Genomic DNA, 20,358 nt, shown 5'->3' with positions numbered 1-20,358 from the left:
CAGGATAGTGGCCAGGTCACTACGTGATGCTGGTGGAGGAAAACGTTTCCTGACTCGCTTCTCCAAAACACCCCAAAGTGGCTCAATAATATTTAGATCTGGTGACTGTGCAGGCCATGGGAGATGTTCAACTTCACTTTCATGTTCATCAAACCAATCTTTCACCAGTCTTGCTGTGTGTATTGGTGCATTGTCATCCTGATACACGGCAACGCCATTGGATGCACATGGTCCTCCAGAATGGTTCGGTAGTCCTTGGCAGTGACGCGCCCATCTAGCACAAGTATTGGGCCAAGGGAATGCCATGATATGGCAGCCCAAACCATCACTGATCCACCCCCATGCTTTACTCTGGGCATGCAACAGTCTGGGTGGTACGCTTCTTTGGGGCTTCTCCACACCGTAACTCTCCCGGATGTGGGGAAAACAGTAAAGGTGGACTCATCAGAGAACAATACATGTTTCACATTGTCCACAGCCCAAGATTTGCGCTCCTTGCACCATTGAAACCGACGTTTGGCATTGGCACGAGTGACCGAAGGTTTGGCTATAGCAGCCCGGCCGTGTATATCGACCCTGTGGAGCTCCCGACGGACAGTTCTGGTGGAAACAGGAGAGTCGAGGTGCACATTTAATTCTGCCGTGATTTGGGCAGCCGTGGTTTTATGTTTTTTGGATACAATCCGGGTTAGCACCCGAACATCCCTTTCAGACAGCTTCCTCTTGCGTCCACAGTTAATCCTGTTGGATGTGGTTTGTCCTTCTTGGTGGTATGCTGACATTACCCTGGATACCGTGGCTCTTGATACATCACAAAGACTTGCTGTCTTGGTCACAGATGCGCCAGCAAGACGTGCACCAACAATTTGTCCTCTTTTGAACTCTGGTATGTCACCCATAATGTTGTGTGCATTGCAATATTTTGAGCAAAACTGTGCTCTTACCCTGCTAATTGAACCTTCACACTCTGCTCTTACTGGTGCAATGTGCAATTAATGAAGATTGGCCACCAGACTGGTCCAATTTAGCCATGAAACCTCCCACACTAAAATGACAGGTGTTTCAGTTATTTTGTCCAACCCCTGTATATACAAAGAGTAAAATAATAAAAATAAACACAAATAAACCAAATATAGAAAAGAAGTGGGACAGTCACACCTAAAACAGAGCAAAACATGTAGTCCAAATACAAACTCCACAGTCAGAATCTGAATAATTACAGAGAAATCACAAAAGGAGGGGGGGGGGGGGGGCTGAATGAACAACCAGCTCCGCTAATTATGGACAGTCTAATGTAGATATATTTCTAATAAGGTCTAAGAAAGGGTCCCAAACTTTGTAAAATTTGCTTACTCATTCCTAAAATGCCTAATTTTTTCCAGCTTCATTACATAAACAATCTCTCTAATCCACATAGTATGTGAAGGAGGTATAGGTGATTTCCACTTAAGCAATAACAATCTCCTGGCAAGGAGAGTGACAAAAGATATCAAATCGGCCTCTGTAGAAGAAACCGGGGCTGATATGGGAGGTACCCCAAACAAAGCTGTAAGAGCATTGGGCTCAAGAGGTTTTTTCATCATCTTTGATAAAGATTTAAAGATCTCCGACCAAAACGGGAATAGAGAGGGGCAGGACCAGAATGTGTGAACATGATCAGCTGGGGCTTGATGGCATCTGTCACATATGGGGTCTATATTCTTATGTATATGAGAGAGTTTAACTCTAGTCAAGTGAAATCTGTGAATTATTTTACATTGAATAAGGCCATGTTTAGCACAGATGGAGGATTTATGAACCTTTTTCAGTGCCATACTCCACAGCTCTTCCGAGATTTCCTCCCCCAGCTCAGACTCCCAGCGTGACTTAATACTCGTAAGAGAGGCTATGAATCTGTTCATAAATATGTGAAATCTGACCCCTCATTGAGGGTAAGGGCTTAATAAACATGTCCAACTCTGTCCCCTCTGGTAATTGAGGAAACTGAGGGAATGTACTTTTGGCAAAACTACGAATTTGTAAATATCTAAAAAAATGTTGCTGAGGCAATACAAACCTTTGAGCTAATTGTTGGAATGTTGCAAATGAGCCATCAATATATAGATCCTTAAATGTTCTTATACCCAAACTGCACCAAATATTAAATGCACCATCCACAAGTGATGGAGGAAAGTATGGATTTGCAGCTATCGGAGCCAAAACAGAGGCTGATTGAAACCGGAAGTAACGTTTAAATTGGTTCCATATTCTCAAAGAATTTCTAACCATCACATTCTTTGTGTAAGACGAATAGGATATTTTGGTCAGTGAACAGACCAGAGTGCCAAGGGAAGCCGGTTTGACTGAGTTAGCTTCCATGTGAAGCCAGGCCGGCGCTGAATGGGGAGTATATTGCAACCAGTACTGTATGACTTCTAAGGTTGACTGCCCAGAAATAAAACCTAAAATTTGGTATGGCCATACCACCAAGCTCCCTGGGTCTCTGTAAAAGTTGCCTCCGCAATCTTGTTTTTTTTTAATTCCATATAAACTCCAAAATGAGAGAATCCAATTTGTGAAAAAAACTCTGGGGTAAAAAAAAGTGGTATACATTGAAATAAGTAAAGGAATTTAGGGAGAACATTCATTTTAATAGTGTTAATTCGTGCAGCTAAGGATAAATTGAATATGGACCATCGGCTTAAATCTTTCTTTAATTTGATCAAAAGTGGAATGAAATTTGCCTTGTAAAGATTTCTAACATCATCTGTCACCTGGATACCTAAATATCGGAAGCTATGATTGGCTATTTTAAATGGAGAGTTACGTGAGTATTCCCGTGCTGCATTACCCAGGGGAAGAAGTTCACTCTTATTTAGATTTAATTTATAACCTGATATGAACCCAAATGAATTGAATGCCGCTAAAGCAGCTGGAACTGAAGTTTGAAGGTTAGAGAGAAATAGAAGTAAATCATCGGCATATAAAGAGACCTTTTGTTCCAGACCGCTCCTCACCATGCCCTCAACCGCAGGGTCGCCACAGAGAGCCAACGACAGGGGTTCAATAGCCAGAGCGAACAGCAAAGGACTCAGAGGGCACCCCTGCCTGGTAGAGCGGTGTAGAGGAAAAAAATCTGATTGAATATTATTTGTTCTTACTGCAGCTACCGGTGAAGCATAGAGCAGTTTAATCCACTGAGTAAAAGTTTCTCCGAAACCAAATATTTCCAAGGTATAGAAGAGATATTTCCATTTCACCCTATCAAAGGCTTTCTCCGCATCCAATGATATTACGGCTTCTATTACGTCAGATTCAGAAGGGTTATATATTACATTAAACAAACGACGTATATTAAAAAAGAGGTGTCTGTTTTTAATAAAGCCGGTCTGATTCGAAGAAATAACTGTAGGTAATACTGTTTCTAATCGAAGTGCGAGAGTCTTTGATAGAAGTTTATAGTCTGCATTTAATAAACTAATTGGACGATACGAGGAACAACTAAGAGCATCCTTATCCTTTTTAAGTATAAGTGATATTAAGGCCTGATTAAGGGTTGTAGGGAGGTGTCCTGATTCTAGTGATTCATTAAACATATTTAATAATAATGGTGCCAATTTATCAAAGAACTTAATATAAAATTCAATAGGATACCCATCCGGGCCCGGACTCTTACCAGTTTGCATAGATTTTGCTGCACGAGACAGTTCTAAAATTGTTAATGGTTCATCCAGATTTTTAGCTGCGTCTGGATCCAACAAAGGAATCTCCAATGGCCTAAAGAAATTATCAAAGTCAACAACATTTGCCTTTAAGTCAGAAGTATATAATGTACTATAAAATTGTCTAAATTCATTATTAATAATGGCAGTATTCATTGTGATTCCTGAAGCTGTTTGAATTTGAACAATCTGATGAGAAGCAGAAGAATGTCGTAACTGATGAGCCAAAACTTTACTAGCCTTGTCCCCAAATTCAAAATAGTTGGATCTAGACTTAAATAATAACTCTGCTGCCTCATCAGAGGCCAAAATATCAAACTCTGCCTGCAAAATAAGCCGTTGTTTATAAATATCCATAGAAGGAGATACCGCATATTGATTGTCTAATTGAGAGATGTTTCTAATTAAATCATCCATTTTCCTCTTCTTACATCGTTTTTTATGTTGTGTATAAGAGATTATAACCCCCCTTATACTGTATATACTTTTAATGTCTCCCACAGAATGGATGCAGAGATTCCTGGGGTGTTGTTAGTACTAAGGAAGAAATCTATTTGATCAGAAATGTGATTTAAGAAATCATCATTCGAAAGAAGCAGCGAGTTAAAACGCCAGGGAATCCGGTTATTATTTAGCTCAGCAAGTTTCATGTTCATTACAACAGGAGCATGATCTGAAATGACAATTGTGTCATATGAACAGGATTTTACATTTTGGATAATTCTATTGTCCACCAAAAAATAGTCTATCCGAGTGAAAGTATGGTGTACGTGGGAAAAGAAAGAATATGCTCTACCTTTAGGATTGTGAAAACGCCACAGATCTGAGATTGCAAAATCTTTCAGAAAAGTCTTGATCACTGTGGCTGATTTGGACTCTGGGCTAGGCTTATTGGAGCAGCGGTCTAGTACTCGGTCAAGCCAACAGTTAAGGTCTCCACCTAGAATAAGCGCATGTGAGGACATGTGCGGGATGTTTGAAAAAAGCTGCCTAAAAAAGTCATCATGGTCCCAGTTTGGGGCATAGACATTAACTAAATGTACCGGGGTATTGTGTAGTTTGCCAGTAAGTATAATATACCGCCCATTCGGATCTGATATTACATTTGAGCAAATGAAAGAGACCGATTTATGAAACAAGATTGCCACTCCCCTTGCTCTACCGGAAAAAGAGGAATAATAAAACTGACCAACCCAACCAGCCTTAAGTTTGCACCTGTCTGATTTATCTAGGTGTGTTTCTTGAAGGAAAATAACCCGAGCACCCAGGTGTGATAAGTGTTGGAACACTTTAGTACGTTTCTTTGAGGAATTTAGGCCCTTACAGTTCCAGCTGATGAATCTGAGTTCACCACCCCCATGGCGAAAATGTGTTACGGACTGTATCCTAATAGGACATTAGTAAAGACATAATAACAAATTAAGAAAGTGTGACGCTTGCAAAGGACTTGAATCTGACATTTACTGGCCCTTAAAACAAATAAAGAAAACATAAAAAAGAAAATAAAAAACCAAAAGTGAGTAAAAACTAAACTAATAAAATACAGAATAAAGCCAAAAGTCCCCACCCACCTCCCAACTAGCACCTCCCCAACTGAGATGCAAGAACAAATTCTCCCCAACAAACCTAGCACAAGCCACTCCATAGCAACTTCCCAAACCTGAAATGCTATATGAGAGAAAAATGGACGTATTTTAATAAAAAAAAATACACAACATTATTATTAATAACCTAACATCGACAGCCATCAAATCACGTTACCCTACACAACAACTGTTCAAATAAAGAACATTAATAACAACAGTCACTAAATAACTCACGTGTCCCTATAACGGGTGCGATTACTAAGAAAGTTTATCGGCAAAATCCGCCGCTTCTTTTGCATCCTCAAATCTGTGTACCGCACCGTCTGGAAGGGTGATTTTTAATGTTGCTGGGTAAAGCAGGCCAAATTTAATGTCCGCAAAAGACCTTAAACGGCGTTTCACATCACCAAAAGCAGTCTGGAAAAATAAAGATTTTCTTGCCTCCGTAATACAATGGTGAAGACCTACTGGCCCGCTGCAAGATCTCGTTCCGAACATGAAAAAAGTGTACTCTGGCAATGAAAGGTCTAGGCGTCTCAGTTTCTTTGGGTTTTGCACGGAGGGTTCTATGTGCCCGATCCAGCAGTGGTTACTCTTCCAGTCCGAGCACGTCTTGAAGCAGCCCCGCAACAAAGTCCGAAACCCGAGCTCCCTCCGATCCTTCTGAGACCCCAATAATTCGCAGATTATTTCTTCGCGAGCGTGCCTCAAGGTCCTCACATCTGTCTTCAAGGCGTTTGCATTGGGTAGTGAGTTTGCCAACAGCCGCTTGTAACTGAGTGAGTTGTGTACTGTTATCATTAGCGGAGCGCTCCAGCTCCCGCAGCGTTTCATCATGCGAGTCCAGTTTTTGTTGTAAGGGATTAATTAAGTTAGAGAGTTCCAACTTAACAGCCGCAATTTCCGTCCGAAGACCAGAAGAGAATGAATCAAGTCTGCTACAAATGTCAGACCTTAGCGCGTCCATCATAGTTTGCAGCAGTGAAGCACTAACCGCGGTATCAGGTGGGATGTCCACTTCTCCCTCAGGTGTATCAGCCACGAGTGCGGCAGGCTTGCGGCCCAACTTTGAAAGTTCCGTTTTGCTGCGGGTAGCTGACATTTTGTCCGATAAGAAAGTCAGGCAATGCGATAATATCTATCTGGGGTGTATTCAAAAGCTGTTTTATGAAAAAAAGAATTGTTGTGTTAAATATAAAAATGAATTTAGTCCATTTTCTCTCAGAGCCGCGGGAAAGCACTTCTACATCCTACGAACACCACAGCGCCCCCCTCGTGTTAAGTGTAAATTTGACCCGTCAGTACTCATAAATGACCGGGACATTAGTTTTTATATTCAGTCAGGAGAGCGTCACCTGTTTACCCGTGGACGTTTGTGAAACAGGTGTCCCAACTCTTTTTGGAAAAAGCGTCACCTTCATTTTATTATCATTATTATTATTATTATTATTATTATTGTAATGAAATGCCTGTAACAGAAAGTTTATAAAGCACTGCGCTCTGGTTTTATCTGTGTTTTATCCTCCGTCCCAAATGTTTTGAGAATAATTGAATAAATCAGGTGAGAGAAACTAAGAGACGATGAAAACACAGGAAGCGATTCGTTACTAACGCTGCTCACTTCCTGTAGGAGATATTTATAGTTCACCAGGGAACAGACGACGCCCACACTCGCTCTCCGACACATAAACACACACACACACACCACAGCAACAACAACACACACACACACACACCACAGCAACAACACACACACACACACACACACCACAGCAACAACAACACACACACACACACACCACAGCAACAACAACACACACACACAAACACACACCACAGCAACAACAACACACACACACACACACCACAGCAACAACACACACACACACACACCACAGCAACAACACACACACACACCACAGCAACAACAACACACACACACACAAACACACACCACAGCAACAACACACACACACACACCACAGCAACAACACACACACACACACACACCACAGCAACAACACACACACACACACACACACCACAGCAACAACAACACACACACACACACACACACACACCATAGCAACAACAACACACACACACACAGACACCACAGCAACAACATACATAAACACACACAGACACACCACAGCAACAACACACACACACACACATAAACATGCTTACAGCATGCAAACATGCACACTCAAACTCACCATTACACACTACACACACACGCACACAATAATACACACACACAACACTCACACATGCACACACACCAACAACACAGTAAACATGCACACTCAAACTCACCATTACACACTACACACACACACACAATAACACACACACACAACACTCACACATGCACACACACCAACAACACAGTAAACATGCACACTCAAACTCACCAATACACACTACACACACACACACAATAATACACACACACAACACTCACACATGCACACACACCAACAACACAGTAAACATGCACACTCAAACTCACCAATACACACTACACACACACACACAATAATACACACACACAACACTCACACATGCACACACACCAACAACACAGTAAACATGCACACTCAAACTCACCAATACACACTACACACACACACACAATAATACACACACACAACACTCACACATGCACACACACCAACAACACAGTAAACATGCACACTCAAACTCACCAATACACACTACACACACACACACAATAATACACACACACAACACTCACACATGCACACACACCAACAACACAGTAAACATGCACACTCACTCACCAATACACACTACACACACACACACAATAACACACACACACAACACTCACACATGCACACACACCAACAACACAGTAAACATGCACACTCAAACTCCCCATTACACACTACACACACACGCACACAATAATACACACACACAACACTCACACATGCACACACACCAACAACACAGTAAACATGCACACTCAAACTCACCATTACACACTACACACACACGCACACAATAACACACACACACAACACTCACACATGCACACACACCAACAACACAGTAAACATGCACACTCAAACTCCCCATTACACACTACACACACACACACACAATAACACACACACACAACACTCACACATGCACACACACCAACAACACAGTAAACATGCACACTCACTCACCAATACACACTACACACACACACACAATAACACACACACACAACACTCACACATGCACACACACCAACAACACAGTAAACATGCACACTCAAACTCCCCATTACACACTACACACACACGCACACAATAATACACACACACACCACTCACACATGCACACACACCAACAACACAGTAAACATGCACACTCAAACTCCCCATTACACACTACACACACACGCACACAATAACACACACACACAACACTCACACATGCACACACACCAACAACACAGTAAACATGCACACTCAAACTCCCCATTACACACTACACACACACACACACAATAACACACACACACAACACTCACACATGCACACACACCAACAACACAGTAAACATGCACACTCACTCACCAATACACACTACACACACACACACAATAACACACACACACAACACTCACACATGCACACACACCAACAACACAGTAAACATGCACACTCAAACTCCCCATTACACACTACACACACACGCACACAATAATACACACACACAACACTCACACATGCACACACACCAACAACACAGTAAACATGCACACTCAAACTCACCATTACACACTACACACACACGCACACAATAACACACACACACACCACTCACACATGCACACACACCAACAACACAGTAAACATGCACACTCAAACTCACCATTACACACACACACACGCACACAATAACACACACACACAACACTCACACATGCACACACACCAACAACACAGTAAACATGCACACTCACTCACCAATACACACTACACACACACACACAATAACACACACACACAACACTCACACATGCACACACACCAACAACACAGTAAACATGCACACTCAAACTCACCATTACACACTACACACACACACACAATAACACACACACACACAACACTCACACATGCACACACACCAACAACACAGTAAACATGCACACTCAAACTCACCAATACACACACACACACGCACACAATAACACACACACACAACACTCACACATGCACACACACCAACAACACAGTAAACATGCACACTCAAACTCACCAATACACACTACACACACACACACAATAATACACACACACAACACTCACACATGCACACACACCAACAACACAGTAAACATGCACACTCAAACTCACCATTACACACTACACACACACGCACACAATAATACACACACACAACACTCACACATGCACACACACCAACAACACAGTAAACATGCACACTCACTCACCAATACACACTACACACACACACACAATAACACACACACACAACACTCACACATGCACACACACCAACAACACAGTAAACATGCACACTCAAACTCACCATTACACACTACACACACACGCACACAATAATACACACACACAACACTCACACATGCACACACACCAACAACACAGTAAACATGCACACTCAAACTCACCATTACACACTACACACACACACACAATAACACACACACACAACACTCACACATGCACACACACCAACAACACAGTAAACATGCACACTCAAACTCACCATTACACACTACACACACACGCACACAATAATACACACACACAACACTCACACATGCACACACACCAACAACACAGTAAACATGCACACTCAAACTCACCATTACACACTACACACACACACACAATAACACACACACACAACACTCACACATGCACACACACCAACAACACAGTAAACATGCACACTCAAACTCACCATTACACACTACACACACACACACAACACTCACACATGCACACACACCAACAACACAGTAAACATGCACACTCAAACTCCCCATTACACACTACACACACACACACAATAACACACACACACAACACTCACACATGCACACACACCAACAACACAGTAAACATGCACACTCACTCACCAATACACACTACACACACACACACAATAACACACACACACAACACTCACACATGCACACACACCAACAACACAGTAAACATGCACACTCAAACTCCCCATTACACACTACACACACACGCACACAATAATACACACACACAACACTCACACATGCACACACACCAACAACACAGTAAACATGCACACTCAAACTCACCAATACACACTACACACACACACACAATAATACACACACACAACACTCACACATGCACACACACCAACAACACAGTAAACATGCACACTCAAACTCACCAATACACACTACACACACACACACAATAATACACACACACAACACTCACACATGCACACACACCAACAACACAGTAAACATGCACACTCAAACTCACCAATACACACTACACACACACACACAATAATACACACACACAACACTCACACATGCACACACACCAACAACACAGTAAACATGCACACTCACTCACCAATACACACTACACACACACACACAATAACACACACACACAACACTCACACATGCACACACACCAACAACACAGTAAACATGCACACTCAAACTCCCCATTACACACTACACACACACGCACACAATAATACACACACACAACACTCACACATGCACACACACCAACAACACAGTAAACATGCACACTCAAACTCACCATTACACACTACACACACACGCACACAATAACACACACACACAACACTCACACATGCACACACACCAACAACACAGTAAACATGCACACTCAAACTCCCCATTACACACTACACACACACACACACAATAACACACACACACAACACTCACACATGCACACACACCAACAACACAGTAAACATGCACACTCACTCACCAATACACACTACACACACACACACAATAACACACACACACAACACTCACACATGCACACACACCAACAACACAGTAAACATGCACACTCAAACTCCCCATTACACACTACACACACACGCACACAATAATACACACACACACCACTCACACATGCACACACACCAACAACACAGTAAACATGCACACTCAAACTCCCCATTACACACTACACACACACGCACACAATAACACACACACACAACACTCACACATGCACACACACCAACAACACAGTAAACATGCACACTCAAACTCCCCATTACACACTACACACACACACACACAATAACACACACACACAACACTCACACATGCACACACACCAACAACACAGTAAACATGCACACTCACTCACCAATACACACTACACACACACACACAATAACACACACACACAACACTCACACATGCACACACACCAACAACACAGTAAACATGCACACTCAAACTCCCCATTACACACTACACACACACGCACACAATAATACACACACACAACACTCACACATGCACACACACCAACAACACAGTAAACATGCACACTCAAACTCACCATTACACACTACACACACACGCACACAATAACACACACACACACCACTCACACATGCACACACACCAACAACACAGTAAACATGCACACTCAAACTCACCATTACACACACACACACGCACACAATAACACACACACACAACACTCACACATGCACACACACCAACAACACAGTAAACATGCACACTCACTCACCAATACACACTACACACACACACACAATAACACACACACACAACACTCACACATGCACACACACCAACAACACAGTAAACATGCACACTCAAACTCACCATTACACACTACACACACACACACAATAACACACACACACACAACACTCACACATGCACACACACCAACAACACAGTAAACATGCACACTCAAACTCACCAATACACACACACACACGCACACAATAACACACACACACAACACTCACACATGCACACACACCAACAACACAGTAAACATGCACACTCAAACTCACCAATACACACTACACACACACACACAATAATACACACACACAACACTCACACATGCACACACACCAACAACACAGTAAACATGCACACTCAAACTCACCATTACACACTACACACACACGCACACAATAATACACACACACAACACTCACACATGCACACACACCAACAACACAGTAAACATGCACACTCACTCACCAATACACACTACACACACACACACAATAACACACACACACAACACTCACACATGCACACACACCAACAACACAGTAAACATGCACACTCAAACTCACCATTACACACTACACACACACGCACACAATAATACACACACACAACACTCACACATGCACACACACCAACAACACAGTAAACATGCACACTCAAACTCACCATTACACACTACACACACACACACAATAACACACACACACAACACTCACACATGCACACACACCAACAACACAGTAAACATGCACACTCAAACTCACCATTACACACTACACACACACGCACACAATAATACACACACACAACACTCACACATGCACACACACCAACAACACAGTAAACATGCACACTCAAACTCACCATTACACACTACACACACACACACAATAACACACACACACAACACTCACACATGCACACACACCAACAACACAGTAAACATGCACACTCAAACTCACCATTACACACTACACACACACACACAACACTCACACATGCACACACACCAACAACACAGTAAACATGCACACTCAAACTCCCCATTACACACTACACACACACACACAATAACACACACACACAACACTCACACATGCACACACACCAACAACACAGTAAACATGCACACTCAAACTCCCCATTACACACTACACACACACGCACACAATAATACACACACACAACACTCACACATGCACACACACCAACAACACAGTAAACATGCACACTCAAACTCCCCATTACACACTACACACACACACACAATAACACACACACACAACACTCACACATGCACACACACCAACAACACAGTAAACATGCACACTCACTCACCAATACACACTACACACACACACACAATAACACACACACACAACACTCACACATGCACACACACCAACAACACAGTAAACATGCACACTCAAACTCCCCATTACACACTACACACACACGCACACAATAATACACACACACAACACTCACACATGCACACACACCAACAACACAGTAAACATGCACACTCAAACTCACCATTACACACTACACACACACACACAATAACACAAACACACCATTACACACTTTAACTCAAACACAAACATACACACACACATAGCAAATGTGCACAATCACACACCATTAACACACTTCAGCATAAACACACACACAAAACACAAACTCACAGCCAGAACATTAAAACCACCTCCTTGTTTCTACACTCACTGTCCATTTTATCAGCTCCACCTATACCATATAGAAGCACTTTGTAGTTCTACAATTACTGACTGTAGTCCATCTGTTCCTCTACATGCTTTGTTAGCCCCCTTTCACCCTGTTCTTCAATGGTCAGGACCCCCACAGGACCCCCACAGAGCAGGTATTATTTAGGTGGTGGATGATTCTCAGCACTGCAGTGACACTGACATGGTGCTGGTGTGTTAGTGTGTGTTGTGCTGGTATGAGTGGATCAGACACAGCAGCGCTGCTGGAGTTTTTAAACACCGTATCCACTCACTGTCCACTCTATTAGACATTCCTACCTAGTCGGTCCACCTTGTAGATGTAAAGTCAGAGACGATCGCTCATCTATCGCTGCTGTTTGAGTCGTTCATCTTCTAGACCTTCATCAGTGGTCACAGGACGCTGCCCACGGGGCGCTGTTGGCTGGATATTTTTGGTTGGTGGACTATAATCAGTCCAGCAGTGACAGTGAGGTGTTTAAAAACTCCAGCAGCGCTGCTGTGTCTGATCCACTCATACCAGCACAACACACACTAACACACCAGCACCATGTCAGTGTCACGGCAGTGCTGAGAATCATCCACCACTTAAATAATACCTGCTCTGTGGGGGTCCTGTGGGGGTCCTGACCATTGTAGTAATTGTAGAACTACAAAGTGCTTCTATATGGTAAGTGGAGCTGATAAAATGGACAGTGTCTTGTTTGTAGACAGTCGCTGTACCCGTGTATGATTATTTAGGAGAACATGAGGAGGAACTGAGATTTGGCGAGGAGTTCCGGCTCCAGATGGACCGACAGGGTGTCGCCTCGCCTCGTCTCTCTGGTGCTCTAATTAAATTCAGCCGTTACAGCCAAAAAGTGTGGCCCCCCCACGTGACCCAGGGGCCCCCAACACCCTCGTCACGGAGGAGTGGCTGATTTTTCACTCTGATGAGAATAAAGTGGGAGGGAGACTCATTATAGAGGAACAAGCCTTCCATCAGACAGACGTCAGAGGGAGACGTTCATTTCAGAAGTACAGCAGGTAGTGTGAGTGGTGCACAGCTCCTGAGGATTCAGGTTCACTGTGTGTGGACATTTGGCATGTTCTCACTATTTCATTCCGGTAATCTGGTCATTTTACCTCCTTCAAACATGCAGAAGCTGAAATGCTCCCAAATGTGAGTGAGTGAGTGAGTGAGTGAGTGAGTTAATGGGTTAGTAAGTAAGTGAGCGAATGAGTTAATGGGTTAATGAGTGAGTGAGCAAGTAAATGAATGGGTTAGTGAGTGAGTGAGTGAGTGAGTTATTGGGTGAGTGAGTGTGAGTGAGTACGTGAATAGGTGAATGAGTTAATGGATGAGTGACTGAGTTGATGATGGAGTGAGTGGGTGAATAAGTGTGTGAGTGAGCGAGGAAGTAAGTGAGTTAATGGGTGAGTGAATGAGTGGGTGAGTCAGTCAGTCAGTGGGTGAGTTAATGGATGAGTGGGTGAGTGAGTTAATTAGTGAGTGAGTTAATGCGTGAGTGAGTGATTAAGTAAGTTAATGAGTGAGTGACTGAGTGAGTGAGTGAGTGAGTGAGTGAGTAAATGGGTGAGTGAGTGAGTGGGTGAGTACGGATATGGGTGAGTAAGTGTCTGGGTGAGTGAGTGAGTGAGTGAGTGAATGGGTGAGTGAGTGAGTGGGTGAGTGAGTGAATGGGTGAGTAAGTGTCTGGGTGAGTGAGTGAATGGGTGAGTGAGTGGGTGAGTGAATGGGTGAGTAAGTGTCTGGGTGAGTGAGTGAGTGAGTGGGTGGGTGAGTGAGTAAATGAGTGAGTGAGTAAATGAGTGAGTGAGTGAATGGGTGAATAAGTGTGTGAGTGAGTGAGGAAGTGAGTAAATGGGTGAGTGAGTGAATGGGTGAGGGAATGAATGGGTGAGTAAGTGACTGAGTTAATGATAGAGCGAGTGGGTGAATAAGTGTGTGAGTGAGTAAGGAAGTAAGTGAGTTAATGGGTGAGTGAGTTAATGGGTGAGTGAGTGAATGGGTGAGGGAATGGGTGAATGAGTGAATAAGTAAGTGAGCATGTATGTGTGTGAGTGAGCGAATGAGTTAATGGGTTAGTTTGTAAATAAATGACTGGGTTAATGGGTGAGCAAGTGAGTGAGTGAGGGGGTAAGTATGTAGCAGACACGTTTTCACCTTGAGACCAGCACCAAACCCACTGCGACCCTGACCAGCATAAAGCGGACAGTAAAAATGAATGAATGAATTATTTTTTTAAACACTTCTAAGTTAGTGGGTGAATGAATAAATCAGCTAGGTAGGCACGGTTTACTACAAATGAACAAATTAAAACTGTGCACCATGTCCAGGGTGAACCGAGTGTTTCTAAATGGGTCCTGACCCACTGCGACCCTGACCAGGATGACACGGTTATTAGAGATGCCTTCATGGACGAGTCACCTAGTGAAGTGTTACTTCTAATACATGTATTTAAAAACGAACAGCTCTATGAGTGTGAATAGGTGAGTGTGCGCTGCGCTGTGATGTACAGAGACTACACCGGACCCACTGCAACCCTGGTCAGGAACCACGCGTTTGGTAGAGATGAATTTATCGAGCATCGGTTAAGAAAAGTGAACGAATGAATAAAATCTGGCAGCGTGTTCAGGATGCGTTTCAACCTGGGGTACGGGTGTTTCCTGGTGGTGCAGGAAACCCCGCGACCCTGACCAGGATAAAACAATCGATAATGATGGAAAATCATGAATGAATGAATGAATGAAGCAGCTCGGTGTCGGTTAGCGAGAACGAAGCAGATGTGAGTCGGTGAGTGAGCAGGTGAGTGTGTGCCAGCTTGAGAGCAGCTCTGGACCCACTGCGACCCTGACCAGCATGTAGTGTGAATGCACACACACACACACACACACACACACACACACACACACACACACACACTTGACATGAATCCACGCATTAAACTCTTTACCGTATCTACGGGCGGTGAGCACGTGACCGTGCAGCAGGACGAACAGCGCGAGCAGCTTCACCCGTCGCGCGCACTCCATCGCGGATATGCTCTAGCGCGTGCAGCGGTCAGTCCCTCCCTCGGTCACAGACCGAACCGGACACCCACAGCGACGGGTTCCGACAACCGACGTCCGGTCAGCAGTCAGCCGAGAACATCCAGAACCTCGGACAGCGACCACGGAGGAAAGGGGGGGGGGGGGGGGGACCACGCCCATTCTGCCTCCCCGCCTTCTGACGTCACAGACTCACCGAGCACTTTATTAGGAACACCTATCCGCTCCCTACACACGAGGACTCGGTTACAGGTAACTGCAGAGTAACTCCAGAGATGTTCACGAGTCACAGAATACGAGTCCGAGTCAATATAATAATAAACACGAAACATATATTATAAATGTAAAGTAGAAATAAAGAAATAATCTGTGAATTCAGATAAAAATAACAACAGATGAGCGAGTGTATTTAACCGTTTTACTTCGTGTCTTTACTTTCCTCCTCTTTTTTTCTTTATTTTTTATTGCTTTATTGTTCTTTCTTTTTCCTTTCTTCCTTTTTCCTTTTTTGTTCTTTCTTTTTCTTTGTTTCTCCTCTTTTTTCTTTATTTTTTCTTTATATTTTTCTCTTTTTTCTTTCTTTTTAAATTTATTGTTCTTTCTTTTTCTTCCTTTTTTCTTTTTCTTTTTTGTTCCTTCTTTTTCTTTGTTTATTCTCTTTTTTTCTCTTTTCCTTTATTTTTCTTTTTTTTGTCTTTATTACTTTAATTTTTATTTATATTTTTCTTTCTTTTTTCTTTTTCAATTTATTGTTCTTTCTTTTTACTTTCTTCCTTTTTGTTCTTTCTTTTTCTTTGTTTCTCTTTCTTTTTACATTTATTGTTCTTTCTTTTTCTTTTTTGTTCTTCCTTTTTCTTTCTGTTTTTTTTATTTTTTCTTTATATTTTTCTTTCTTTTTAAATTTATTGTTCTTTCTTTTTCTTCCTTTTTTCTTTTTCGTTCTTTCTTTTTCTTTGTTTTTTTTCTCTTTTTTCCTTTTTCCTTTGCTTTTTTCTCTTTATTACTTCAATTTTTATTTATATTTTTCTTTCTTTTCTTTCTTTTTCTTTTTTAATTTATTGTTCTTTCTTTTTCTTCTTTTTTTCTTTTTTGTTCTTCCTTTTTCTTTCTCTTTTTCTTTTTTTCTTTATATTTTTCTTTCTTTTTAAATTTATTGTTCTTTCTTTTTCTTCCTTTTTTCTTTTTCGTTCTTTCTTTTTCTTTGTTTTTTTTTCTCTTTTTTCCTCTTTCCTTTGTTTTTTTCTCTTTATTACTTCAATTTTTATTTATATTTTTCTTTCTTTTTCAATTTATTGTTCTTTCTTTTCTTCTCTTTATTACTTTTTTCTAAGGCCTCTCTACCCCGATCGCTCGGTTTGGCCAGGCGGCCAGCTCTAGGAAGAGTCCTGGTGGTTCCAAACATTTTACATTTTCAGCATTTAGCAGACGCTTTTATCCAAAGCGACTTACACAGTGAGCAGAACACGATGAGCAATTGAGGGTTAAGGGCCTTGCTCAGGGACCCAACAGTGGCAACTTGGTGGTGGCGGGGCTTGAACCGGCAACCTTCTGTTTACTAGTCCAGTACCTTAACCACTGAGCTATCACTGGCCCACCTCTTCCATTTACTGATGATGGAGGCCACTGTGCTCTTCTAAGCTGCAGAAAAGTTTCTGTACCCTTCTCCAGGTCTGTGCCTCGATAAAATCCTGTCTCGGAGGTCTACAGACAATTGCTTGGACCTCATGGCTTGGATTGTGCTCTGACAAGCACTGTCTAATCTGGGACCTTATATAATCAGGTGTGTGTGCCTTTCCAAATCATGTCCAATCAACGGAATTGACCACAGGTGGACTCCATTCAAGTTGTAGAAACATCTGAAGGATGATCAGTGGAAACAGGATGAACCTGAGCTCAATTTTGAGTGGCTGTAACATAACAAAATGTGGTTTATTTTTAAAGAAAGGTCCACAAGATCTGCTACCTGCCCTCTGTACGCCGTCTCACCCCTCCAGTGGTTAGACCAATGGTTGTAGTGTCATCAGCAAAGTTAATGATACTGGTGTTGTTATAAGAGGTGACACAGACATATGTGAAGAGCGAGTACAGAAGAGGACTCAGCACGCAGCCTTGAGGTGTCCCAGTATTTGTGCTGGATATTCGGATAGAAAATTCAGTACCCAGTTGCAGAGGGTAGGTGCCAGTCCAAGGGTGTGTGGGACGACCGTGTTGAACGCTGAGCTATAGTCGATAGACAGCATGCTGACACAGGACCAGACCTTCCCTAAACTGTTGCTGTGAAGTTAGAAGCGTGTCATTTCCTTTATGTATTACACCTGTTAGCAACGTGTTAATTCATCATTATCCATACAGTCTAGGGTTATATACATGTGCACAAATCTGTAGCAACACTTTAGGGAAGGTCTGATCCTGGTTTTGGATGTCAGTGCATGTTAAGAGATGTCAGCGTGAACGTCTGCATCTTTCATTCTTCAGTCCTGTGAAAAAACACGTCAGGTTTGATTTCCTGCTCAGACGGAGCGAGTTAGAATGAACGGTTCGACCCGCCCGCTGCATTTAGTCGCTTTTAAATCTCCGAGCCCCCCCGCGGTGCAGAATCGAACCCTCGTTAAAGAGCTTTCAGATCATCAGAACATTTTCAATCAGACGCTGTGAAGGAGACGAGAGTCAGAATAAAAGTGCAGCACTTAAAAATCTACTCACATCATCACTGAGGGCTTCAAGAACGCATTTAAAGTCCTACACATCTGTTTACCCGTCTGTCCATTCACCTGTCCACACATCTGTTTACCCATCTGCCCCTTCACCTGTCCACACATCTGTTTACCCATCTGTCCAATCACCTGTCCACACATCTGTTTACCCGTCTGTCCATTCACCTGTCCCCACATCTGTTTACCCATCTGTCCATTCACCTGTCCACACATCTGTTTACCCGTCTGTCCATTCACCTGTTCACACATCTGTTTACCCGTCTGTCCATTCACCTGTTTACACATCTGCCCCTTCACCTGTCCACACATCTGTTTACCCATCTGCCCCTTCACCTGTCCACACATCTGTTTACCCATCTGCCCCTTCACCTGTCCACATATCTGTTCACCCATCTGCCCCTTCACCTGTCCACACATCTGTTCACCCATCTGCCCCTTCACCTGTCCACACGTTTACCCGTCTGTCCATTCACCCGTTCACACACCTGCACTTTCACCTGTCCACACATCTGTTTACCCGTCTGTCCATTCACCTGTCCTCATACTCGCCTATCTACCTGTTCACACATCCGTTTACCAATCTGCCCCCTGTCCACACACCTGCTCACCAATCTGCCCCTTTACTTGTCCACACATCTGCTTACCTGTCTGTCCACACACCTGCACCTTCACCTGTCCACACATCTGCTCGCCCATCTGCCCCTTTAC

General features: G+C 42.9%; 1 protein-coding gene across 2 annotated transcripts in view; it reads right to left on the bottom strand.

The window, feature by feature from the left end:
• Positions 1-17,019, bottom strand: part of ptprn2 (protein tyrosine phosphatase receptor type N2) — a 259,239-nt gene extending 242,220 nt beyond the window's left edge. For both annotated transcript variants that reach the window (XM_062994511.1, XM_062994512.1), the window contains exon 1: positions 16,843-17,019. In XM_062994511.1, the coding sequence (XP_062850581.1) occupies positions 16,843-16,921 (79 nt within the window). In that variant the 5' untranslated portion in view covers positions 16,922-17,019. The remainder of the gene's footprint in view (positions 1-16,842) is intronic.
• Between the last annotated feature and the right edge of the window lie 3,339 nt (positions 17,020-20,358).

Source organism: Trichomycterus rosablanca, chromosome 4 (genome assembly GCF_030014385.1).
Source record: "Trichomycterus rosablanca isolate fTriRos1 chromosome 4, fTriRos1.hap1, whole genome shotgun sequence".
Taxonomy (NCBI): domain Eukaryota; kingdom Metazoa; phylum Chordata; class Actinopteri; order Siluriformes; family Trichomycteridae; genus Trichomycterus; species Trichomycterus rosablanca.
The sequence above is the reverse complement of the archived record's forward strand: the minus strand, read 5'-3'. Positions and strand labels throughout refer to the sequence as shown.